General features: G+C 38.9%; 1 protein-coding gene and 1 pseudogene across 1 annotated transcript in view; both read right to left on the bottom strand.

Moving 5' to 3' along the window:
* Window positions 1–27,770, bottom strand: part of CEP76 (centrosomal protein 76) — a 58,731-nt gene that overhangs the window by 30,009 nt on the left and 952 nt on the right. The window contains exons 2-8 of the mRNA XM_075532946.1: window positions 27,066–27,221; window positions 25,717–25,798; window positions 24,619–24,843; window positions 23,500–23,685; window positions 17,791–17,888; window positions 16,104–16,232; window positions 6,830–7,018 (exon numbers count right to left, since the gene is read on the bottom strand). Coding sequence (XP_075389061.1) covers window positions 6,830–7,018; window positions 16,104–16,232; window positions 17,791–17,888; window positions 23,500–23,685; window positions 24,619–24,843; window positions 25,717–25,798; window positions 27,066–27,221 — 1,065 coding nt within the window. The remainder of the gene's footprint in view (window positions 1–6,829; window positions 7,019–16,103; window positions 16,233–17,790; window positions 17,889–23,499; window positions 23,686–24,618; window positions 24,844–25,716; window positions 25,799–27,065; window positions 27,222–27,770) is intronic.
* LOC142428052 (nascent polypeptide-associated complex subunit alpha pseudogene) lies at window positions 5,393–5,983 on the bottom strand (annotated as a pseudogene).

The raw sequence follows: 27,770 nt of genomic DNA, 5'->3' as shown, positions 1-27,770 counted from the left end.
TATATAGATATAATGTATGTCATACATATACCACATATACAGTTAGATACACATAAATTTACTATTTACCTATCCACACACATTTCCCCACCTTTTTTACATGTCAGACAGTTTAATTGCTCAATCATACTAACGTTTCTGCAATCCATCACCACAATCAAGTTGAGAACATCTTCTTACATTCATCACTGTTAGCCCCTCATTTCCCCCATCTCCCTGCCTTGCCACCACCCAGTGACTGTCTCTATGGATTCACCTATCCTGGATTTCCTAAACAGGGTGGTAGTTACATCATTTCACGTCAACTTGACATGCGCAAGTGTAGGGATGGAGTCTAGCCTGTCGATGAAATCACAGCCTGATGGTACCGCCCTGGGAACCTCCCCCCATTTCTCTGCCTTCCCCTTCCTGCTGCTGCAAGCCATTCTGATACCTGCCAGATGCATTCACCACCATTGGATCCACAGGCCTTTGTACCCACTGGCCTGCAAACTTCCTGCGTTCTCAATCATTGCATATAGCTTGAGTAGGTCTGAATAGGGACTTATGGACAAGTGCCGGATTTATGAACTCGTATCAGACTTATGGACTGGGCTGGGATGCTTCCTGAATGCATAGAATTACATCTTGATATAAAACTCTTTCTTGCACATATTTTAGTGTCACTGGATTTGTTTCTCTGGTCAACACAGCCTAATGCATACGGAAAATCAGACAAAACTCCAACAGGAAGCAAACAAACAAAAAAACCAACAATGACTAGACAGAGAAAAACTTCAATCAAACAGAAAGAAAATATCAAAAATAGAAACAACTTGAAAGTCTGTAAAATCCTAAAAGGCAACAAACAGCCCTTGAACTAACTACAAGCTTTTCTTTGTTGTTGTGTTGTATTTTGTTTGGTCATTAGCTTTTTGTTGTTGTTATTGTTTTGTTTTCTTTTGTTGCTTGGTTTTGCGGTGTCTTGTTTTTGTGCAAGTTGTTATCTCCACAGGTCTGTCTAAATAAGATAGGCTGGATGAACAATCTGGAGGAGAAAAAACGGGACCACAGTTCCAGGAGGACATGGGAGAGGGGCAGGTGAGGGGTAAGGAAGTGGTGTTAACAAACCCAGGGACAAGGGAACAAGTGATCCAACTCAGTGGTGAGGAGGGTGTAGGAGGCCTGGTAGGGCGTGATCAAGGGCAGTGTAATCGAGAGGAATTACTGAAACCCAAATGAAGGCTGAGCATGATAGTAGAATGAGAGAAAACTAAAAGGAAACAGAGGAAAGAACTAGGAAACAAAGGCACTCATAGAAGTCTAAATAAAGTCATATGCATATGTAAATATATTTATATATGATGATGGGGAACTAGATTTATGTGCATATATTTATAGGTTTAGTATCAAGGTAGCAGAGGGACATTGGGCCTCCATTCAAGTACTCCCTCAATGCAAAAACACTTTGTTCTATTAAATTGGCATTGTATGATGCTCACCTTCCCAACAAGATCGCTGAAGAGAAAGCAGGTGCATAAGCAAATGTGAAGAAAGCTGATGGTGCCCGGCTATCAAACGATAGTGTCTGGGGTCTTAAAGGCCTGAAGGTAAACAAGAGGCCATCTAGCTCAGAAGCAACTCTAAGCCCACATGGAAGAAGCACACCAGCCTTTGTGATCACGAGGTGCTGAAGGGATCAGGTATCAAAGAACAAAAATTCCTATTATTGTGTGCTCGCCTCCCTGATAGGATCGCTGAAGACAAAGCAGGTGCATAAGTGGGTGAAGGGAGATGTCGGGTAGGGCAAGATAGGACAAAATAATAATTTATAAATTACCAAGGGTTCATGAGGGAGAGGGGAGTGGGGAGGGAGGGGGAAAAAAAAGAGGAGCTGATGCCAGGGGCTTAAGTGGAGAGCAAATGTGGTGAAGAAAGCCCCGGCTATCAAAAGGTATAGTGTCTGGGGTCTTAAAGGCTTGAAGGTAAACAAGCAGCCATCTAACTGAGAAGCAACAAAACCCACATGGAAGAAGCACACCAGCCTGGGTGATCACCAGGTGTGGAAGGGATCAGGTATCAGGCTTCAAAAAACAAATAATTGTAAATGAGGGGGAGTGCAGATTGGGGACTCAAAGCCCATCTGTAGGCAACTGGATATCCCCTTACAGAAGAGTTGCAGGGAGAAGAGCCAGTTAGGGGGTACAGAGTAGCAATGATAAAACATACAACTTTCCTCTAGTTCCTACATGCTTCCTCTCCTCCCCACTATCATGATCCCAATTCTACCTTACAAATCTGACTAGACCAGAGGATTTACACTGGTACAGATAGGAACTGGAAACACAGGAAATCTAAGACACATGATCCTTTCAGGACCAGTGGTGAGAGTGGCAAAACTGGGAGGGTGGAGGGCGGGTGGGATGGAAGGGGGAATCGATTACAAAGATCCACATATAACCTCCTCCCTGGGGGATAGACAATAGAAAAGCGGGTGAAGGGAGATGTCAGACAGTGTAAGATATTACAAAGTAATAATTTATAAATTAGCAAGGGTTCATGAGGGAGGGCAGGAGCCAGGAGGGAGAAAAAATGAGGAGCTGATGCCAGGGGCTTAAGTAGAGAACAAATGTTTTGAGAATTATGAGGGAAAGGAATGTACAAATGTGTTTTACACAACTGATTTATGTATGGATTGTGATAATAGCTGTATGAGCCCCTAATTATATATATAGTAAATGTTTAGTTCTCAAGCTTTTACTTGTACAGGAAGTAGAGTTACTTTACAAAAGAATTATATACAAGAATAGCAAAACATGGTGGAAGGGGTGGGGAGTAATGAACATTTTACGCACTAATCAAACACCTTAACATAGTGATTCTCAACCTTCCTCATGCTGCGACCCATTAATACAGTTCCTCACGTTGTGGTGACCCCCAACCATAAAATTATTTTCGTTGCTACCTCATAACTGTAATTTTGCTACTGTTATGAATTTTAATGTAAACATCTGATATGCAGGATATATTTTCATTGTTACAAATTGCACATAATTAAAGCATAGTGATTAATCACAAACACAATATGTAATTATATATTGTGAAATATTTATTTCTAATTATAAAAAAAATGAAATGTTTTCTATAGCATGGCTAACAGTCTTCACGCCAGGTATGCGTATGTGTGCATGTGGGCAGACCCACCTGGAGACAGACAGAGTAGCGGTGTCTCAGTTCCTAAAACCATCAGAAGTATGTGTTTTCCGATGGTCTTTGGCGACCCCTGTAAAAGTCTCACTGGACTCCCAAAGGGGTCGCAACCCACACGTTGAGAACCACTGCCTTAAGGAAATAAGTCACTGGGCCTGGGAACTTACTACCATAGTCTCAAGGAACATCAAGGTCAAGGGGCACAGCATAGTCCACAAGACAATGTTGTACCTTCTAATGAACAGTGACAGGCCTTAAACCTTGAATGTGGTCATCAAATTTTGATGATTATCAACTAAAGATCTTAAAAACTTGCGAGCGGCCATCAAAAGCCCTTCTACTGATCTCTCCCCATCTAAAGCAAAAAGGAGAAAATCAGACCCATGAAAACAATCCAAAGGAAGGCAGAAACCTCAGTCTTCATGACCCTGTGACCAGAAGCCAGCTATCACTGCCGATCCCTTTGAAAGGGATCACAAGAGGAAGTCCTGGACAGAGAGGAATAAAAGTATGGAACAAACTCAAAATCATTAAGGGAAAAGAAGACTACTAGACTGACAGAACCCAGAAGAACCCTAACACTGTGGCCCTTAGACACCCTTCAAGTCTGGAACCAAGTTCAGCCCCAGGACTCAACTTTCAACCAAAAACACAAAACAAACTCACTGCCATTAGGTCGATGCCAACTCATAGCAACCTACAGGACAGGGTAGTTTCCACGACTCTGAATAGAAAGCTCTGTCACTCTCCCTTGGAGCAGCTGGTGGTTTTAAATAGCTCAACTTGTGGCTAGCAACCCAACACATAGCCACTATGCAAACAAGGCTCTTGGGAGTCAAACAGTGTATGAGCCTGTACTTGTAAACTATCACCATGGAGGCACACACCTCTTAGAACAATCAGCCAGGAGATCAAGAGAAAAGTATTTGCCAGGATAAAGCTCAGAAGGCAGCAGAGGACAACTGCAAACAGTAAACCCAGAGCAGAATCTGGGAGAGTACACTATTGCATTGTGTGGATTGCAAATTAACATTTTAAAAAGTGTACGACATGTGAATGGAAAACCAATTTGTATGTAAACTATCATCAAAATCATAATAAAAATCAACACATACATACAAACACAAACTAATATTTATGAAATGATCTTAAATGTGCCATTCCTACTCTATTTTAAATGAAACTTTAATAAAAAATTTTAATATATAACCTTACTTTTGGGAACTATATCTTGAAATAAATAAAAATAACTGTTTAATAAGTTAGGCTTAATTGTTTTGCTACGTTTTAAAGACATACTCTTAGTTGCGACAAATTGTTCTCTCACCCATATGGTCTCTTACTCTGTAAACTTTACATTGTGATACACATATTTCCTCAGATCAATGAAGAAAAACAAACTCACTGTCATTGATTCTTACTCAGTGACGCTATAGGACAGGATAGAAGTGCTCCCGATTTCAGGACTCATCTACAAGCCAAAGAACAATCTTCTCCTATGATTCACAGAGCCTACCCTGCTGATACTCTAAACCCAGACTCTTAGCCATCTAAACTGTTAGACAATAAACTCCCATTACGGTGACTTTTTTTTTTTTTTACCATTATAGCAAACTGATTTACTAAAATTTACTTGTATTTGGAACTAAACAAACTACCATGCAATGTCAAGATTTTTGTTATATGTTCACTTTATACTGTCATTTTCCCTTAAAAAATGTATTACCTAAGCAATTAACTATGAATATTTTAACATGAGTTAGATTAGGTATCACAAGAAGCTCCACTGGAAAAAGACTGGACTTTCAACTCCAGTAAACAGTTAGTCTTGGAAACCCACGGGGGTTGCTGTAAGTCAGCACTGACTCCATGGAAGTGACTTTGGATTTTTTTCTTTAAAGATTAGGAAACCATGGTTCTTGTCCTGGTCCAATCTCTATAACAGAATTTCTGTATTTCTAAAACGACACACAAATACTCCAACCAAAATTCACTTACACCAAGTCAATTCTAACTCAGGGCAACCCTACAGGGTAGAACTGTCCCTGTCAGTTTCCGAGATTATCACCCCGCCCCCCCAATCCAACAAGAAGCCATAACTTTATAATGATTCAAACCAAACAGTTTTGCAGTTACTCTTTTGAAACACAACAAACGAGGTCTTTGTTTTCAGATGGTTACACGGTTAATTCCATAATAGCGGTTACAGCATCACTACTGTTGTCTTCAGGGTTTGGAGTGCCTTTGCTCTTGGTATGTTTGCTTTGAAATGACCAATTCTATATCCTAACTTCCACACCTGTTTCATCAACCTCTTCACTCTCCTCTTGAACCACTGGCCTTTGTGTTTCCTTGAATGTTCCAGACAGCCTCACCTTGAACTCTGAAGTTCTCAGCTGCTGTTAGCTGTGCTTGCTTAGATGAATCCTTGACCTTGGCTTCCCCCAAAATTATGAAGGTATCTGAAGCAGGGATCTTGTAGACATCTGGCTTTGTGATGACACAGGGGATATTCTTTCCAGATAGAGACTCGCTAGTAACCCCTGTAATTTGCTGAAGAACCAGTTTGGACATAGCCTTGAATACCTTCTTTTCACGCTGACTCTGCCTTCCTTTAGTGGCTGATTCCTTATCGATTTCAGCTGCCGCCATCAGCTAGGTTTATTGTGTGGTTCCCTGGGTGGAATCCTGTTCCTCAAGGTCGGGTACTGTTTCATCACTCAACACCTGCTCTGTAGCAGGGATGGTTTCTGTGGCTTCACTGGGCATTTTGTACAAGGAACATTGAACCAAGATGATGGCAGAGAGAGATCAAGCAAGAACGTGACCCGCGCCTATTGTCAAAGAAGAGCTATAAGTCTTTAGGGAGGTAGACAGTCTCATCTTCCATGTAGAGCAGTGGTTCTCAACCTTCCTAATGCCGCGACCCTTTAATACAGTTCCTCATGTTGTGGTGACCCCCAAACACAAAATTACTTTTGCGGCTACTTCTTAACTGTAATTTTGCTACTGCTATGAATCGTAATGTAAATGTCTGCTATGCATTGTTACCTATTGAACATAATTAAAGCATAGTGATTACTGTATATACTCACGTATAAACTGACCTGAATATCAACGAAGGTACCCAATTTTACCACAAAACTGCATAAAAATGTGCTGAAAAACTCGGCTTATACACGAGTATATACGTTAATCACAAAACAATAAGTAATTACATATTGTGAAATATTTATGCTTTCAAATGGCCTTAGGCGACCCCTGTGAAAGGGTCGTTCGACCCCCAAAGGAGTCACAACCTACAGGTTGAGAGCCACTAATGTAGAGGCTGGTGTTTTGAACTGCTGACCTTGTAGTTTGCAGCCAAAGCATAACCCACTATGCCAACCGCGGTCTTAAGAGTACTTCTATGTCCCTACTATGCAGAAATCACATTATACTTAAAGACTACAAGGAGAAAGAAAAAAGATAGTAAGTACTAAGGTTTCTTTACATGTTGTCATTTAAACGTTACTAAAAATGGATGAAACATGATTCTGACTTCAACTTGACATATTTTCCAAAAGTAATTATAAAAATATACAAAAGTTAAAAGCAACGGGGGTGTCCTCTCTTAAATACTTTTATATATATGTGATACCTTATTTCTACAGAGAAAGGCCAGGAGAGTGCACCACTGCTCTTGTTTGCCTCCACCTCCAATAACAGGTGCTCTTTCATAACCCAGGACATTGACAAATCTTGCTGCTTGCCTTGGAGTATCTAGAAGTCGTCCGGCTCGAAGTGGTCTAACATAGGAACAGACTGGTCTGTTTATTCCATTTTCATCCTTGCAAAGGAAGAGGGGGAAGATAGTTTACGTAGTGATAATTTAGTAATCTCTAACTTTAATACCTCTTCTTGAACATAAGAATATAGATAAAGTAATCCTAGAAACTACTAAGCAACTAACTAACACCCAAAGCCAGACTGCTGAGAGCTGTGGACACAATTTCTCTCAATACTGCCGTTGTTTTTGCTTCACAGAGGAGGAAATTGCTATAGCTATAAGGAAACAATTAAGATTGAAACCCAGATCGACCTGTAACAGGTTTCTGGTTATTTGAAACCACAACAATGCTATGGGCAAAATCCTGAGTGATGAAAGAAGCATCAGGAGCAGATGGAAAGAAAACTGTACCCAAAAGAAGTAGTCAACAGTCGATCATTTGAGGTCGCACATGTGGCAAGAACCAACAGCGCTGAAGGAAGACGTTCAAACTGCACTGAATGCATTAGCCCAAAACACGGCTAATTCCAAGAATTGACGGAATGCCCACTGAAATGTTTCAGAAAGTTGAAGAAACACTAGAAGCACTCACTCGTCTATGCCAGGAAACTTGGAAGACAGCTACGCGGCTAACTGACTGGCAGAGATCCGTATTTGCTCCCATTCCACAGAAAGGTGACCCCACAGAATGTTCAAACTACAGAATGATATCACTGATACTGCACACAAGTAACATTTTTCCTGGAGATCATCCAACAATGGTTGCAGCAACATATTAACAGGAACTTCCAGGGGTTCAGGCCGGACTCATAATAGGCTATGGAACAAGGAGTCTCTCTGTGGATGTGAGAAGGATCTCTCAAAGCAGAGAATACTAGAAAGATAAAATATGTTTAATTGTATCTCACTTAAGATATGCAAAGGCATTTGACTGTGTGGGCCATAACAAATTATGGATACCTTTAGGAGAATGGAAATTCCAGAACACTTCATTGTGCTCGTTTGGAATTTTTACATGGAACAAGAGGCAGTTCAGCAAACATACCAAGGGAATAGTGCATGGTTTAAAATCAGGGAAGGTGTGTGCCAGGGTTGTATCCTCTCACCATACTTATTCAATCTATATGCCGAGAAAATCATTAGAGAAACTGGATTATAAGAAGAGTGAGGCATCAGGATTGGAGGAAGGCTTGTTAACGCCTGCAGTATGCAGATAACACAACATTGCTTATAGAAAGTGAGGAGGACTTGAAGTACTTACTGATAAATATCAAGGACTGTAGCCTCCAGTATGGATTAAAACTCAATGTAAGGAAGACGAAAATCCATAGAACTGAAAAGGTTAACGTTGTCAAGGATTTTGTCTGCCTCGGATCCACAATCAATGCTCACGGAAACAGCAGTCAGGAGATCAAAGATGTATTGCATTAGATACTCTGCTACACAAGACTTCTTGAGAGTATTGAAGAATAAAGACGTTGCTCTGAGGACTACGGTGCATCTAGCCCAGGCTGTTGTGAAAATTGGACACTGAATAAGGAAGACCACGGAAGACGCATTTAAATTGTGGTGCTGTAGAAGAATATTCAGTGTGCCATGAACTGCTAAAAGGACTGACTGATCTGCATTGAAAGAAGTAAGGCCAGAGTGCTCATAAGAGATAAAGATGGCAAGATTTCTTCCTCTACCCTTTGGACATTATGTCAGGAGACCAATCCCTGGCCAAGGACATTTTGGGTAAAGTAGAGAGGTGGTGAAAAAGAGGGAGACCCTCAATGAGATGGGCTGGGAAGAGTGGCTGCAACAGTGAGCTCAGGCACAGGAACCGTGACGATGGTACGGGGCCGTGCTGTTTTCCATGCTGTTGTGCGTAAGTCTGCTATGGATCAGGGCAGACATTGCCAAAGCATCTATTATGAGGGCCATAACCAAGTAAGGCCAGCCTTCAGAAAGGGGAATCCAGAACAATACGTTGAGCTAATACGGAACTTGTACATAAACAGCGATTTGTATAAACACAACAAGGGAATACTGCAGAGTTTAAAATCACAAAAGGTGTGCCACAGGGTTGTAATACTCTAAACATACTATTCAATCTGTATGCTGAGCAAATAAAGAAAGAAACTGGATTATATAATGAAGAACGTGCCATCAGGATTGGGGAAAGGCTCATTTAACAACCTGCAATATACAGATGACACAATCTTGCTTTCTGAAAGTGAGGATTTGAAGCATTTTCTGATGGAAAGGCAAGAATTGCAGCATTCGATATGGTTTACACCTCACTGTAAAGAAGACGTATATCCGCACAACTGGAGCAGTAGATAAAATCATGATAAATGGAGAAGAGATTGAAATTGTCAACTGTTTTATCTTGCTTGGATATAAAAATGCTCACAGAAGCAGCAGTCGAGATCAAAAGTCATGTCACATTGGGTAAATCTGTTGCACAAGTTCTTTCAAGTGTTGAAAAGCAAGGATGGGGCTCAAGTAGAAAGAAAATGTTTTGGGAGTGATGATGGCAACAAATGTACAAATGTGCTTGACACAATGGATATATGTATGAATTGTGATAAGAGTTGTACAAGCCCCCAATAAAATAATTAAAAAAAAATTTTTAAACCCCCAAGAAGAATTTATTTCAAAAGAAGGCATTGATTCTGCAGCTTCAGGAGAGGGACATATCTGATCGGAGCACACGGGAGCAGATGAAGGGGGAGAAGGAGAGTGTGGAGCATATCCTGACCCACCAGGCCTTGAGGACGATGATCCCAATTAGAGCAGCCAGTCCACAGAGAAGACCACATGGCAAGCCCCACTATGAGACATGATGTCTCTCACTGACCCATACCCCTAACAGGGGACAACACGGGAGACACAGTGTGGGAACTGCGCCCGATCTGATCCCACCACACCAAGGCAAAACACTAAAGGGGTACAACAGAACAGCAAGAGAATGGAGCGGCGAGGTACCCAGGGTGGACTTTGGAGCCAGGGCATGGTGCTCCAACAGACTGGACTGGAAAACACTCCTAAAGGTCAACAAATGATCCTTGAACTAACCACAAGTTTTTCTTTCTTGTGTTTTGTTTTGTTTTTTTGTCATTGGTTTGTTGTTGTTGTTACATATTGTTGCTTGGTTATGCTGTCTTGTTTTTGTGCATGTTATTATCTCCGCAGGTCTGTCTAAATAAGATAGGCTGGATGAACAATCTGCAGGAGAAAACAACAGTTCCAGGGGGAGAGGGGATAGGGGAACGTGAGGGGAAAGGAAGTGGTGTTAACAAACCCAGGGGCAAGGGAACAACAAATGATCCAAATTGGTGGTGAGGAGGGTGTGGGAGGCCTGGTAGGGCATGATCAAGGGTAATGTAACCAAGAGGAATTACTGAAACCCTGTTGGGGACTGAGCATGATAGTGGGACAGGAGGAAAGTCAAGGGAAATAGAGGAAAGAGCTGGGAGGCACAGGGCATTTATAGAAGTCTAGATAAAAACATGTACATATGCAAATATATTTATATATGAGGATGGGGAAATAGATTTATGTGCATATATTTATAGGTTTAGTATTAAGGTAGCAGAAGGACATTGGGTCTCCACTCAATTCAAGAACTCTTTCTTCTATTAAATTGGTATTCTATGATGCTCACCTTCCCTATACAAGCGCTGAAGACAAAGTGAGTGAATAAGCAAATGTGGTGAAGAAAGCTGATGGTGCCCAGCTATCAAAAGATATAGCGTCTGGGGTCTTAAAGGCTTGAAGGTAAACAAGCGGCCATCTAGCTGAGAAGCAACAAAGCCCACATGGAAGAGGCACACCAGCCTGTGTGATCATGAAGTTGTTGATGGGAATCAGGTATCAGGCATCAAAGAACAAAAAAATCATATCATTGTGAATGGGGGGGAGGGTTGCAGAGTGGAGTCCCAAAGCCCATTCATAGGCCACTGGAGATCCCCTTGCAGAGGGGTCTCGGGAAGGAGACGAGTCAGTCAGGATGTGATGTAGCAACAATGAAAAATACAACTTTCAGAGGAGATGGGTTAATTAGGGTGTGAGGTAGTATCGAGGAAGAACACAGCTTTCCCCCAGATCCTGGATGCTTCCTCCCCCCAACTACCATGATCTGAATTCTACCTTGCAGGGCTGGATAGGACAGAGGCTGTACACTGGTACATAAGAGGGCTGGAGGTACAGGGAATTCAGGGTGGATGATACCTTCAGGACCAAGAGTGTGAGGGACGATGCTGGGAGAGTGGAGGGTGAGTGGGTTGGAGGGGGGGAGCTGATTGCAGGGATCCGCATGTGACCTTTTCCCTGGGAGAGGGACGGCAGAGAAGGGGGGAGGGGAGGCTCCGGATAGGGCAAGATATGACAAAATAACGATGTGTAAATTACCAGGGGCACATGAGGGAGGGAGGAGGGAGGGGAAAAAAAAAGAGGACTTGATGCAAGGGGCTTAAGTGGAGAGCAAATGCTTTGAGAATGATTGGGGCAGGGAATATATGGATGTGCTTTATACAATTGATGTATGTATATGTATAGATAGTGATAAGAGTTGTATGAGTCCCTAATAAAATGTAAAAAAAGAAAAGAGGAGAAAAAAATGATTAGGGCAAAGACTGTACAGATGTGCTTTATACAATTGATGTATGTATATGTATGAACTGTGATAAGAATTGTATGAGCCCAATAAATTGTTAAAAAAAAAAAAAAAAAGAAAAGAAAAATACAACTTTCCTGTAGTTCTTAAATGCTTCCTCCTCCACCCCACTATCATGATCCGAATTCTACCTTGCAAGTCTGGCTAGACCATAGGATGGACACTGGTACAGATAGGAACTGGAAACACAGGGAATCCAGGGCAGATGATCCCTTCAGGACCAGTGGTGTGAGTGGCGATACTGGGAGCGTAGAGGGATTGGAAAGGGGGAACCGATTACAAGGATCTACATGTGACCTCCTCCCAGGGGACGGACAACAGAAAAGTGGGTGAAGGGAGACGTTGGACAAGCCAAGATATGACAAAATAATAATTTATAAATTATCAGCGGCTCATGAGGAAGGAGGGAGAAGGGAGGAAGGAAAAAAAATGAGGACCTGATGCCAGGGGCTTAAGCGGAGAGCAAATGTTTTGAGAATGATGAGGGCAATGAATGTACAAATGTGCTTTACACAACTGATGTATGTATGGATTGTGGTGAGAGTTGTATGAGCCCCTAATAAAACGATTTTAAAAAGTACAAAAAGAAAACATTTCCAGCCAAATAAAACCTAAAAAAAACTTCTGACTGAAGTGTTAGAGGCCACAGGGACTAGATTCACCAGAGACTGTGGAAAGGAGACTCAGAAAGGCAGTGCTGAGACTACAGTCTACATTCTCCTCATCTGGCCGAAGACTATGGAACTGTGAGACAGAGCAACAGGTGGTCTGGCTTCCTGGTGTACACAGACAGAAGCTAGGGACCAAGGTAGCTGAGAGAGTGAGGACCACGTGACGGGAGACGTAGCTTCTGACTGAGGAAGTGTTGCTGTCGACCAATGACTTTATTTATACTGTTAGCTGTCCTGACTTGTGGTTACATATTAACTTCCCTAATAAACCCCTAATTGTCGGTTAAAAATTTTTTTTTAAAGAAAAGCAAGGATGTCACTTTGAAGAGTAAGGTTTGCCTGACCTAAGCCATGATATTTTTAATTGTCTCATAAGCATGTCAATTTGGACAATGAATAACCAAGACTAAAGAAGATCTGAAGGCATTTGAATTGTGGTGTGGGCAAAGAATACTGAAAGTACCATGGATTGCCAAAAGAAACAAACAAATCTGTCTTGGAAGCAGTAAAGACAGAATGCTCCTTAGAAGCAAGGATAGTGTGGGGGGAGAAAGGGGAAATTGATCACAAGGATCAAACTAGGATGAGGGGCGACAGAGGATGATGTAAGATATGGAAAAAATAATCTATAACTTATCAAGGGTTTGTGAGGGAGGGTAGGTGGGGGAGGGAGGAGGAAGAAATGGGGATCTGATATCAGGGGCTCAAGAGAGAAGAGAATGGTTTGAAAATGATGATGGCGGCATATGTGCAAATGTGCTTGACCCATTGAAGGAACATATGAATTGTGATGAGATTTAAGAGCCCCCAATAAAAAAGGGGGAAAAAGAGCCCCCATGAAAGTATTTAAAAATATAATAACAAATAAATAAAAAGAAAAAATAATAGTCAAGATGGTAGGTGGAAAAAAAAGGAAGCAAGGATATTAAGACTTCATCTCAAGTACTTTTGACAAGTTGCCAAGAGAGAAGAGCCCCTGGAGAAGGACATCATGCTTTGAGCAGCAAAAACAGTAAGTTGGATCGACACAGTGGCTGCAACAATGGGCTCAAATATAAGAATAATTGTGATAACTGTACAGAGCCAGGCAGTGTTTTGTTCTGTTGTGCAGAGTAGCTACGAGTTGGAAGCAACTCGATGGCACCAATCAACAACATAGGCACTAATTGTGAATCCAAGTAAAATTAAATCCTTGACAAGCTGAAGTGCTTTCTCTATTTTCATGACACTGGTTATTGGGCCGTTGTGAAGATTTTGTGTTATGTTGAGGTGTAATGCATTCTGATGGAAGTCTGATCTTCATCAATAAGTGCAACAAATTTTCCTCACAATGAAGTTTGGGTCATCTGCGTATTGCAAGATGTAAAAAGATTCTTTTGTCAACACCAATGACATGTTCTGTATAAGTAAAAATTATTTCATGAAATAGCATGCAGACACGAAAGGATTTATTCTGTACAGTGAGTAATTCAGGCATTGTGATGGAGTTTGCCTACAATGGCCCAATCTCTCTCTCTACACAGTTTAAAAAAAATAGTACCGGGGGTTAATCAATGACAATGTTCATGGAAGATCTTCATGCCCCAGGGAGATGATCGATAAGACTCTACCATAAATTAACAAGAAGTTCTCTATAGGGAGCCAAAGGCAGATAAAAAAAACATATATCCAGGAATGAGTTTTGGGCTCACACTAAATCCTAGGCCCAATTTAGAAACATGCAATTCTCACTTCGTGGTCTGCTCAATACTGCCCTCAGGAAGGGAACACTAAAGATGAAGGTGCTCTAGCAAAATATGGAGAAGAAAGTAGATGGTGCCCAGCTCGCAAATAAAACAGCATCTGGGATCTTAAAGGCTTGTTTCCAAATAAGCAGCCCTCTAAGTGAGATGTCAAAGTCCACAGAGAAAAAGGACACCAACCATCCATCCCAAGGATTACAAATAATATAACACACAAATGAAGGAGAACCCAGTTTGCATAGGCTATGGGTGACAGTGGAAGCCCAGGATCCATTTGTAAGACCTACACAGGAAGTAAGCCTGTGATGATTTCCCGCTACCCCAAATGGAGGGATGGGAATAAACTAGTTACCAGAGTACACTGAAGATGAGTTTAAGAGATCAAAAAATGGTAAACCTGACTTGGAAGGGTTAAATCATGGTCAGGTGATTCCCACATCCAGTTCTCAACATTTTTTTTTTCATATTGGGGTTTATCAGAGTTGTCTTTTGTCACTGGGGTAACCCTCTTGAATTTTTGTTACATGTTTTTTCTGTTTTTCATACATGAAACCTAGGATTGATGCACTTAAAGCAATAGTTCTCAACCTTCCTAATGCCGCGACCCTTTAATACCATTCCTCATGTTGTGGTGACCCCCAACCATAAAATTATTTTTGTTACTACTTCATAACTATAAATTTGCTACTATAATGAATCGGGCAACCACTGTGAAAGGGTTGTTTGACCCCAAAAGGGGTCACGACCCACAGGTTGAGAACCGCTGACCTATAGAGACAAGTAGAATAAGGGTCCTGGGGGTCCCGAGGGGGAGTAGGGAGTAAAGAGGAGCTGATGTCAAGCAGTTCAAGAAGGAAGAGAATGTTTTTAAACTGATTGTGGTAGCTAATTGTATAATATTGCTTGATGTGAATGAACTGTAGAACAATATATCTGTATTAGCTCACAATAAAATAGATTTGAAAAATAAGTACTTCAACTAGGATTCCAGTTCGTATGTGTATAGGTTTATTCTGAACAAAACATGTTCAAACATCTCTCTTTAATCATTGGATGGCTGCAGACAAGTTCTCTCTGGAATACACGTGTCTTAGTCTCATAAGGAATCTTAAAAATAACCAAAAAACCCCCACACCATTCCCCCAGAAATGTGTAAATTCCAGCTATCTAAAAGAGCTGATATTCCCATCAGCCTTCTAAGCAAGATTAAAGCTAATGGAGATGATGTCATGGGAGAAATCCTACCCAGGGATTTACAGTATGACCCAGAGAGCAAGATTTGATCGATGGAAAAGACGAATTCGAGACGGGGAGGTCAATTGAGAAGGTTACAGCAGCTGTGTTTCGAGATCTCAAAAGGGTCATTTGACGGAATCACAGGGGCTTACAAGAAAGGTTTTAAGGAAATGGAATTGAATTGCTCAGTGAAAAAAACAGGAAACGTGCTGAGTAGAAATTTTTTCCCCCCATTAGGAAAATAGACATTCTTTGAAGGGTAGCAAGGCCGCTCCTAAGATTTAGGAAGCCCTTAAGCCATCCACCCTTATCTTGCCACTTCAGATTTCTTTTCAGGAAAATAATTTGAGTCCCTCAGATGCCAGAACTACCAATTTGACAGGGTACAAATCAAAATGTGCAGAATTCTTCGAAGAAGGATTAAAAGAGAGCGTTTTCAGAAACATACATATGTAGATGGAAGATATGTTGATAAGTAATAGTTTCATATTTTGTAAGCTTTGTTGCATAAAAGTATAGCAGTACTTTTTTACTTACTCTAGTGTCCTGGTAGCTAATTTTTAAAGTATCAAGTACCAACATATTTCAAAGTAAACAAAATAAATTCTCATCTCCTTTAAATTAAATAAAGGGTTTAAAACACAGTGATTGTTATGTAAGGGAAGTTTTAAAATATTTATACTAACAATACTCAATACAAAGCACCATTAAAAATTCAGTATCCTATTTTACAAAAAACTTTTTTGTTGTGGAATAAAGAATTCAAAGAAATTTACATATACACAGTAGATCTTAAATACACATAGGTAACTTTTCAAATACAATGTACAAACCTGTGCAAAAATTTTCACCAGCCGTGAGTTGTGTGAGGGTCGAATTTGCAAATATTCTCTCCACCATTGTTTGGCATATGTAAGAAACAATCGTTCTCTCTCTGCAGTTTTCTGTCGTTCCAAAGCAAGCTTAAAATGGGGGGGAAAAATTTTTTTTCTACACAGTCAATTTAGCGTCCATAATTTCTACAAAATATATCATCTACTTCTGTCTACCTCTACCATCACTATAATCCAAGCAAGTGACCATCATCCTTTTTCACATCTTCCTACACATCCCTCTAGTTAATCCGTAAATAGAATGATCTACACTTTCCCTAAAAGACTTTAAACTAATGAATCATGTAATAAGCACCCAAGTGATTAAACACTTGGAAACCAGACAGAGCAGGTCTACTCAGCTGTATGTTAGAATCAACTTGATGTGTCTCCATTCTTCCTTATTAAGCGTCTCTAAACCAATTCAGAGATGTCTTCATGTTCAATCTAGTCTTCCATTGATGCAATTCTACTCTTTTGGTTAATGAATGTAATATATATTTCTAGCATCTTAGAATTAACCTTCTGGATCACTGTTTGCTGCTGTTTTATGACTTGATTTTTCAGTTACTTTTTCAGTTTATCTTGCTGTTCTCTCTCCTCTGAGTTCTAAAGATTTGTCTGTGTTTTCCTTGATTTTCTATGCAGCTCTGATTTTTTTCTCAAGGTTTGAAAGCATCTTAAATATCCTTTTTATAAAACTCCTTCTGAGGTAGTTCCAAATGCCATTTCTTCCTCAGAAACATTTTCTTGCTCTACGTTATGGTCACCTTTTTTGAGCCACTTGTTTTATTTTTTCATGTAAACTGATAGTGTTGTCTCTGAAAGATTATAGTGGTGTTATCTGTGTACTTAATGGTCAGTTGTTGGTAGATAGTAGGTTATGCATTAGTCTGCTAACTACTACAAGGGCAGCATTTTAAACCCACAAGCTGCCTTTTGCTGTTTGTTTTTTCTCCTTTTCTTTTCCGACTCAGTAGAAGACAACAACTGTGTTCACATGGCCCAGTCAAGCCTGTATCTTATATAACCCCACCTGCTAAATTAAAAATTTTAAGTATTACTTACCACCTGGTCAAATACACCCTAAATTGCTTTCTATGAACAACTAAGAGAATTGTGCAGAAACTCACATTGTTTATCATACCCACTAGAAAACATTTGGTGAGTGCTTCATTTCAGAACCCACTCACATACACCCAAACCCCATGACAACTGAGTTCATTCTGACTCGTAGTGAAACTACAGTAGAAAGTAAAACTGCGCCTTTAGGTTTCCGAGGCTGTAAATGTTGTTGAAAACAGATACCTCATCTTTCTCCAGAAAGGCAGCTGGATCTCACTATTGATGTCACTCCCTTAGTCCTTTCCACAGAGTTGAACTTTGTAATTCTTATGTTTAAATTGTTACATTGTTTCAATAAAAGTTTACAGAATTTCCCATAATAGACTCCACCATCTTTTAAATAAATAACCGACTTATTTTCTTTCTCACTTCTTTTGTTTACCTTTGAAGGTAAAAACTAATTATGAAGTGATGACTATTTTAAAAACTAATTATGAAGTGATGACTTTCTAAAAAATAATCATTTCTATCGACAATTATACAACATTGATAACAAACATGCAGAAAATTCAAAAGTATTTACCTGTGTATTCACTACTTCTTGAGATAACATTTGATTGAGTGGTGGATACATCTCAAGTTTTACATTTAAAATTCCTACAGAAACTTTTGATTCTGTGCCTGTAAATATAAATATTTAGAAATTTAGAGTTTTCAATATTAACTATATTTTACTCACCCAGGTTTAATTAAATAAGAAATTTGGTGTTTTACTGCTTACAAAATAAAGATAACACTCAATGTTGCCTTAAAATTCTTATTTAAAAAGGATCCAAATCAGATGACAGATTTCATTATTTTTAACAAAGTAATTTATTGAATTATGAAATTATCTATTTTCTTAAGTTTCCTGGTTATCTTTTAAAGGAACTACTGAGCTCTAAACAACTTGAAGTTCTTAATTTTTATCTTCATTAAATGTATAGATAACAATCAGATTTCCAGTAAACACAAGAGTTAATGCTATTAACACCCAATTCAGATGCCACATGGGAGAAAAGTCAGACAGCATCTATTATTTGTCATATACAGTAAATTCTCAGTTACTCTATTCTTATTATCAGACCATATGTGAATACAAATTTTACATTCATGCCTAGATTTAAAGAATTAGAATAATTTTGCTTCGTCCAGAGCAATATTTTCATAATAAGATCAAATATGCTAGCTTCCAAGTCAAAATAATAATCTTGGTCTATTCTTGACAAAAAACATGCAGTGGTCATTTGTTTTTAATAACTATTCCACCTAGAATTTTTTCTGTATTTCTTAAAGAAAAAAATAACACAATCACATTTAAGGTCTGACTTATCAAAATACAAGATATTAAATCAACAGAAAATAATTGTGTTATGTGCTATCCATAAAACATGGGGAATCTTTATGTTGAATTTCATTACATTAGCAATATTTATTTGGTATCTGGCAATGTGCAAAGTGCCACAGAGAGAGTGATAAAGAAGACAGGTTCTATTTCTACTGTCTAAAAGCAATACTAATTGATACTGACATTGAACTATCTTTCCCACATTAAAAAAGTTGGAAAAATAAATCTACTTCATATATTCTCTAAGAGGTACTACTGTTTGAGTTAGTGGTATTGAGGTGGAATGGAGTAGGATTTTAAAAACAGCTGTCAATATTAATTTTCTTTATACCTTTTTAGATATAACAAATAGACTTGGAAAAAAACTTTCAGAATGTCTTTAGTTTTAAAAATTAAGGCCCAGCTGACTGAAATGCTACACTTATTGTTCAAGACATTGTACAAAGAGTACAATACTGGAGTCCAGTTGTTATTAGTAAAATTTCATGTAACATGAGGTTTGTAAAGATATTTAAAAACTACATACCACACAACATCTGTAATGCACATACTGCTTGCTGAACACAACTATGAGGCTTTGTCTCATTAGGGACACAGGGATTTATTCTAATGAGACACCAGGCCTTTACCTTCTAGTTAGAATACCCAGATGATAAGGCTAACCCTTCAATTCAGTAATGACAACTGTCATTTTAACAGAAGTCCAATTTTAATTTTATGTAATATTTAACAGAAAAAAAACTCAAACTAATCCATCAAACATTACCAGGAAAGTGAAATTTTCATCGTATCAAATGAAATTATCCTCTACTAAAAATGTATTTACAGGGGAAAAGGGCAGGACCAAATAGTTCCATACAGCATTGTCCCCAAGGTCACCCCCAAATTAAGATATTCCTATAAGGTGATGAGAGCCATGGTGGTGTAGTGGTTATGCGTGGGGCTGCTCACTGCAAGATGGGCAGGTCAAAACCACTAGCCACTCTGAGGGAGACAGATGGGACTTTCTACTCCTGTAAAGTTAGTCTTGGAAACTCACAGGGGCAGCTCTACCCTGTCCTATATTCTCTAAGTTGGCATCGACTTGATGGCAGTGAGTTTTTATATTTTCAGTAACAGTGGTCAGTAAACACCGAGAGGGCAGAGGGTATGTGTGGGGAGAGGTCAAACGCTTACTAACTGCCCTAGAGGCCTACCCCAGACTACAGGGTAGGCCTCTAGGGCAGTTAGTCCACCAGACTATATGGCAGGCCTCACTCCCTGCTACTGGGGACAATAAACTATTCCTCCGTGAGGCCTGAGACCAAGCATTCACACCCTATTGATAATGGTTCCTATGGAGAGCTAGGGAATAGGTCAAAGTTAGGCCGCCATCCTGAACCTAGGATCCCTCCCCTTCCTATTGCGTGTATGTCCCTAGACCACCCCCCTCTAATTACTGTATTACCTATAGGACAGCCCCTTCCAGTGACATATGTCCTCACCTGTAATTAGGGGGCTTGCATGTCCCCAGAGAATATAAAAGGGGCCGGGACTACCATTAAACTCTCTGTCCCTTCACATGGACCATCAGCGGGGCAGAGGTGAGCATGTTACCATGAATTGTGACTGACTCCCATTTATTTCAATACTTCACTTCTGTCTCTCATGCTCTCTATAACTTTACTATGATCTTTACTTATTATCGCTGTACAATTGCACCTACCGGACCCGTAATGATGTGTTAGGGACTGGCTTCCCCTAACAGGTATGTCTTTCTCTGAGAAGGCTGCACTTCTGTTGGTGGGCATACCAAGGGGGCCAGCCTGCCCTTGGGGAAGATCCTTCACATTATTTTAATACACTGCCAACGAGAGAATTTGACTAGTACTGTTGCAACCCTGGCTCGTTGTGATAGGCTACCTGGATTTTAGAATATGTCTTTTCAAGGTGAACAACAATCTTCATAGACCATATCAGAATTATTTTATTTGGAAATCCACACCAGACTTTATCTTAAATATACCTCTTGCAGATTAAAGCAGCTGAAAGACTCCTTGGGACTTAAAGCTATTTTCACAGTCATTGCTTTTTTTACATATCTTACTCCTACAGTTTTGCTTTACTGAATGACTCACCCTCGTTGCTTTCTTAAAGTGTTGTAATACTTAAGTTTTTAACTTGGCCAAGTTAACATCCCATGTATTTCAGACCAAAAAGCTTTCCTATCTATGTATATTTCTCTTCTCAGCAGTACTTTAAATCACACACCATTGCCTAGTTTAATGATACTATTGTTTGAACTATCAAATAACTCCTGGAAGTGAAATTACTTCTCAACACGGTGATAATATTATCTTTCAAGTGGACCAGTTATGTAAGCTTTAGATATATAGATTTTAAGCAGACTTAATCTTAATCTAGAAATAATTGGTTCTTACAATGTGGCCCTCCTCAATACTTATCCCCATGAAGTGGCCACTAAAAACATAAGTACGAGAGCCAAGATCAGTAAAGAAATCAGATGCTGCCCAGCTATCAGAAAGAACAATGTCTAGGATTGTAAAGGCTTGTCTAAAAACAAGCAGCCTTCTAAGTGAGGTGTCGCCTAACTCCACAAAGAGCACACCACCTGTGTGATTCAAGGACTGTAAATAATAAAGTCTGAGATCAGAAGACGGAATTGGAATAAAGCTTAAGTTCTGACTACTTGGTTGCAGAAGACTGTGGATGGCAGTAAAAGCCTAAATCCACTTGCAGTCTCCACTTGAATTACACCTCCACTGAAGTTCCTCAAACCACTGACCAGGAATATGAATAGTCTTGCTCTTGAGAAAAAGTGCATCAGAAAGTAGATTATTGAATATAGTTAAAAATTAATGTTTTCCCCTTTGACCCATTTTTAAATCATACTTAAAATAATCTTCTGCTCACTTGGACTGAGGTTTTTGTTTTATTTTTTATAAATAATTTCATTGGGGGCTCATACAACTCTTATCACAATCCATACATCCATCTGTGTCAAGCACATTTGTACATTATGTTGCCATCATCATTTTCAAAGCATTTTTTTTCTACTTGAGATCTTGGTATTGGCTCATTTTTTCCCCTCCCTCCCCTCTCATGAACCTTTTATAATTTATAAATTATTTTTTCATGTATTGCACTGTCTAATCTCTCCCTTTACCCCCTTGTCTATTGTCCATCCTCCTGGGAGGGGGTTATAAGTAGGTCATTGTGATCAGTTCTCCCTTCCTCCCCCCACTTCACCTTCCCCTCCTGGTATAGCTACTCTCAATATTGGTCCCAAGGAGTTTATCTGTCCTGGATTCCCTGTGTTTCCATCTCTTATCTGTACCCATGTATATGCTCTGGTCTAGCTGGATTTGTAAGGTAGAATTAGAGTGATAATAGTGGGGGGAGGCAATTCTACCTTGCAAGTCTGGCTAGACCAGAGGATGGACACTGGTACAGATAGGAACTGGAAACACAGGGAATCCAGGGCAGATGATCCCTTCAGGACCAATGATGTGAGTGGCGATACTGGGAGGGTAGAGGAAGGGTGAGTTGGAAAGGGGGAACCGATTACAACGATCTACATGTGACCTCCTCCTTGGGAGATGGACAACAGAAAAGTGGGTGAAGGGAGACGTCAGACAGGGCAAGATATGACAAAATAAAAATTTATACATTATCAAGGGTTCATGAGGGAGGGGAAACAGGGAGGGAGGAAGGGGGGAAAATGAGGAGCAGATGCCAGGGGCTTAAGTGGAAAGCAAATGTTTTGAGAATAATGAGGGTAATGAATGTACAAATGTGCTTTACACAAGTGATGTATGTATGGATTGTGCTAAGAGTTGTATGAGCCCTTAATAAAATGATTTAAGAAATAGTTGGGGGAGGAAGCATTAAAGAACCAGAAGAAAGCTGAATGTTTCATCAGTGCTATACTGCACCCTGACATCCTCTCCCCATGACCCTTCTGTAAGGGGATGTCCAATTGCCTACAGAGTAGCTTTGGGCTTCTACTCCGCACTCCCCCTCCTCATTCACATTTTGATTTTTTGCTCTGGGTCTTTACCACCTGATCCCATCAACACCTCATGATCACACTGGCTGGTGTGCTTCTTCCATGTGGGCTTTATTGCTTCTGAGCTAGATGGCTGCTTGTTTATCTCCAAGCCTTTAAGACTCCAGATGCTATATCTTTTGATAGCCGGGCACCATCAACCTTCTTCACCACATTTGTTTATGCATCTGCTTTGTCTTCAATGACTGTGTTGTAAAGGTGAGCATCATGGAATGCCAGTTTAATAGAACAAAGTGTTCTTGCATTGAGGGAGTACTTGAGCAGAGGCCCAGTGTCCATCTGCTACCGTAATAATAAACCTATAAATATATGCACATAGATCTATTTCCCCATCCATGTATATATATGTATATATGTATTTATATATGTACATGCCTGTATTTAGACCTCTATAAATGCCCTTTACCTCCTAGTTCTTTCCTCTATTTCCATTTGCTTTCCTCTTGTCCCACTATCATGTTCAGCCTTCATTTGGGTTTCCATAATTCCTCTTGGTTACACTGCCCTTGATCAAGACCTACCAGACCATTGTTTTAGTTTTTGTTTGATTTTCTTTAAATGAAATCCAAGATAGGTAAATCTAGAGAGCAAGTAACTAGATTAATAGCTCCTTATGGTTATGGGAGAGGCTACGGGTACTGGTAAATTAATAATACTGGGTACAAGAATGAAGAAAATGTACTAAAATTGATTGTGGTGATGACTGCACAATTTTTAAAATATATTTAAATAACTGGATTGCATGGTGTGTGAATTATATGTCAACAAGACTCTTACAAATGTATTTATAAATAAATTATGACTCACAAAAGAGAAAATGTTACTAGTCATCATACCTACACCCATAAGTTCCACAGAAAGATTGGTCATTCCATTTTCTGAGCCCAAAACTGATCGCCATTCAAGAAAATAGGATGCTACTAAAGTGATTTCACCAAATATGTCCATTTTGATAAGCACCATATGAACGGGATCACTTATTGATAGCATTGTTGTTGAGTCGGCCATCCTTGTTCCATCCCCTAGCAATATAATCCAAAGAAAATATCATATGATAAATTTATTTAGGTCAACAAATGATAAACTTTACTCAAAGTTATACTAAGTAAAAAGTTACATAAAACCGAATAGAAAAATTGCATAAATGCCTCAAAAAGCATGTAGCTGACTAGAAATAAAAGTAGTCTTATTTCTATCACTAATTTTCAAGAGACCAGGTAGAATTCTGAAGAACTGTGTATACTAACTCTATCAATGCTTTCTGATGAGATGTGAATTTTTTTCTTAAGCACTTACTAAAGATTATACCACTACAATGAAAAACCTTCACCTGTATTAACATTAATTCTCAAATTACATTCATTCATAAGTCTCCAGGAACAATTGCTCGTATCATCAGAAGGCTGAAAAATCTAGTTTCTTAAATCAAGCAATTTATTCCATACTTGTCATAATTGGCTAACATTTTTCAATGAGAAAAAGATTTATAGTATTAGCCATGTTAATCATCTAAAATTCTGAATAGAAAATTCTACAACAGCATAAAGTTTATAAAGATTTCCACATTTACTACTAACAAAATCAAGTATGACAATTTTAAAGTTATAAAAATAACTAAAGATTCATATTTAAGAGTGAATTTCAGAACACACATCATCACAAAGCTAACCATACTTCCTTCATAAATGAAGAAAATCACAATATCTTATTTTTCCATGATAACCTCAGTATAACTACGTGTTTTTACAAAAGAACCACAATTAAAACAAGTCAAAAAGTAACTTTTAAGAAAAGTCAATCAATTAAAAAAAAAAGAAGACTAGAAGGTGAGTATTTGTTTAAATTGACAATAAAAGCAGAGGGGAAAAATGCAGACTTGTGAATTATAAATCTCTCCTTACAACAAAAGTTTAACAAAGCCCCACAAGGGCTAGGTCGATGATCCAACAACTTACCTAAACTTTCTCTGTGTACTTCAAGTAAAAAGCCATCATGGAAATCTGGTTCGCAGGCACACGGAACAGGTTTAGAACGAAAACGTTGGTTTCGAAAATGTAAACATAAAGTAAAAGTCGAACACACTTGTCCTGGTAAAGGCTCGGGTTCTTGTAGATGTTCCAGGAAAGCTTTTCCACCCAAAACCTGAAGGTAAAGATACCTCCGTGTTGGATCAATATTAGCTGTAAAGTGTAGCAATATATATGAGGAAACTGCCAAAATAATTTAAGGAATGTGATCAAGACAATAGGAAATAGTAACTTGACAGGAGTAAAGCCAAAGACTAAAAAACAAGAAATTTACCGTGTATAAGGATCAGATATCTACTGGGAGAGATATTTCGGCATAGAGGCAAGGTTTCGTATGCCTTTGTTATCTTTAGGTCTATCCCCAACATTCCTTCATGTCCATAAACCAATTATCAGAGAGAAATTAGCATCCTTGTCAACTAATTTATTGCCATTAAAAACACAAGGCTGCATAACGTTAACAAAATTCATTTTTAAAAAGGGTTCCTAGTTCTGCTTATATTATAGTGTACATTACCTGTCCACTGCCAGTTTTTCTGACTCCTAGCAATCCTATCTAGGTTTCTGACACTGTACATCTGTCTAGGCACAGCCAGCCTCACCTGAGACAGTGGCCTGAACTGCCAACCTTTATTTAGTGGTCCAACAACTAACCCACAGCTATACATAACTCATGCAAAACAGAAACATTTCATTTTGAAAAACAAAAAACAAATCCCAAGAAACTGAACTGCTTCTATTGAATAACAAACACAACAGATCCACTATAACAGGGGTCCTCGAACCTTTTAAACAGAGGGTCATTTCACTGTCCCAGACCGTTGGAGGGCCAGACTATAGTTAAAAAAAAAAACTATGAACAAATTCCTATGCACACTGCACATCTTATTTTGAAGTAAAAAAACAAAACGGACAAAAACAGCCGGCGGGCCAGATAAATGTCCTCAGCGGGCCGTGGTTTGAGGACCCCTGCACTGTAACATCGAGCTAAATAAATGAATGTGAAGAACATATACACACACATACTTTTTTTTAATAATGTTGATTGTCTATCAGAAAAACAAGCTGGCTGCTTTGGAGATATAGGGAGATCTTGATCAACATTGTCCTGGAAAGGCAAAATAAAACAAAAAACAAATTAGGGAACAAAATTGTTTTAGTAAGAAAGAAAATGCCAACAACAAGGTCAAGTAGCTAGGACAAGAGCCTTATCTTCCCCAATATACTTTATTTTCCTTGTATAATTAAAGTAACAAAAATAAAAATTTGCAGGTGTATGTATGGACTGTGATAAAAGTTATACAACCCTCCCAATAAAATTATTTTTTAAAATAGTCTGCATAAAACATGAAACTGGTCACACCTAACAGTCCAATACTAAGGAATTAAGTTGTTTGAAAACCATGCTAAAACCAAATCTTTTATGCTTTCCGCGAAGAGTTGATTTGTGACTGGTCAGGAACAGATTTGAAGAAGGAGCAGCATTCACACAGGACCTGCTGTCAGGTCATTTTTAGTAATAAGTAGGTTTCTAGATCTCAAACACTAAAAAAAGGATACTGGATTAAATATTTATTCCTCGGTGTATTATAAAGTTCATTCCAACTTTTACATTAGGTTATTAAGGTATCGAGGTCACAGCTTCTCATTATTGCCTCATTTTCAAAAGAAAGCCTAGTTCCTAACTGTTCTGAGACACTATCACCCAATTATTGGTTTATTTGAAGGAACAGATTTCAGGGCTCGAAAGCAGGACATTATTTTCTTAAAGAAATTAGTAATTTGTTCATGATAAAAACAGTCCCCTAAAAGTGTATTTAATCTGAACCAATTTGAAAAAAAATTATAGAATAATATTAATGAAAAATAGTTTTATTATGGTGAACTAATTTGACTAAAACAAATATTCTTTAAATTACAAGACTTACAGCATATTAAGGGAAAACCCTGTCATAGAGAAAATGATATAGTCTCCAAAATCATAGAAATTATGGCAAATAATAACTGAAAACAAATGGACTGCTGCAGAGCCCATTCTAACAAAGCAACCCTACTGGACAGAGTTCACCTGACCCTTTGGGTTTTGGAGGATGTCACTCTTTAGGGAGCTTCATCTTTGTTCTGTAGTACCACTGTGAGGTCAAACTGCTGACCATGCAGTCAGCAGTCCAACAAGGAATCCACTACACCACCAGTGTTCCTCATGGCAGATAATATGATTTCCTACATTTGGAAGTATTTATTGCATATTTGAAACACAGATAGTAGACAAAATGGTTTTACTAAAAGGAGTGATCTCAAATATGCACCCTATAAACAATGTCAGGCATAGGTATCTACTTACGCTCAATTTTTACCCCAAAATGAGTACTCACAGTAACAAAATTAAGTTCTTTCATCACATCATCAATGATTCCTCTGCGTTTAAGAGCTTTGACCAAATCTTCTGTTGATAATTGCTGTTGATCAGGTGCCAATTCTTCACGTATAGTCTCAGCAAGGATCTCTCGTATTCTACCATGAACATCCATCTACGTAGAAAATTCCCATTACATTTTGTTTTTCTCCTGATAGAGCACAGGTATCAAAGCAACCTAATATTACCAATTAACCAACTTCTCTCTAAAATACTGGCAAAGTAACACAGGAAACAGTAATGGGGTACACCATGTAATTTATGGAAACGTTGACACTATGTGAAAAACTTTCATTAATCACAGGAAAAACTGTCAAACACGAACCTAATGTGCTGGGTAAACTTTCACAAATTAATATTTTAAACAATTATGCTGTGGGTGTGACAGAGAAGCAATCTAATAAGTTTGTGAACAAAAAGGCACTTTTTAAAGATGAAAATTTCAGTACAAGTAATAGAACTACACTGCTAGCTATCTACTATTATTTGCTACTTGCCACTACAGCACAAATATTTGAGTAAAATGTATTTTTGAAAAATACAGCAAAGTCAAAAGAACCTGGAGTAAATAAATATATCCTTTCTGAATGGTGTCCCTTCTCTAAAATGGGGGAAAATATTGCCCTCTAACAAGATTGTGAGTTAAATAGAAGCTGCTCACAAG

The sequence above is a fragment of the Tenrec ecaudatus genome, chromosome 15 (assembly GCF_050624435.1).
Source record: "Tenrec ecaudatus isolate mTenEca1 chromosome 15, mTenEca1.hap1, whole genome shotgun sequence".
Lineage (NCBI taxonomy): Eukaryota > Metazoa > Chordata > Mammalia > Afrosoricida > Tenrecidae > Tenrec > Tenrec ecaudatus.
The sequence above is the reverse complement of the archived record's forward strand: the minus strand, read 5'-3'. Positions and strand labels throughout refer to the sequence as shown.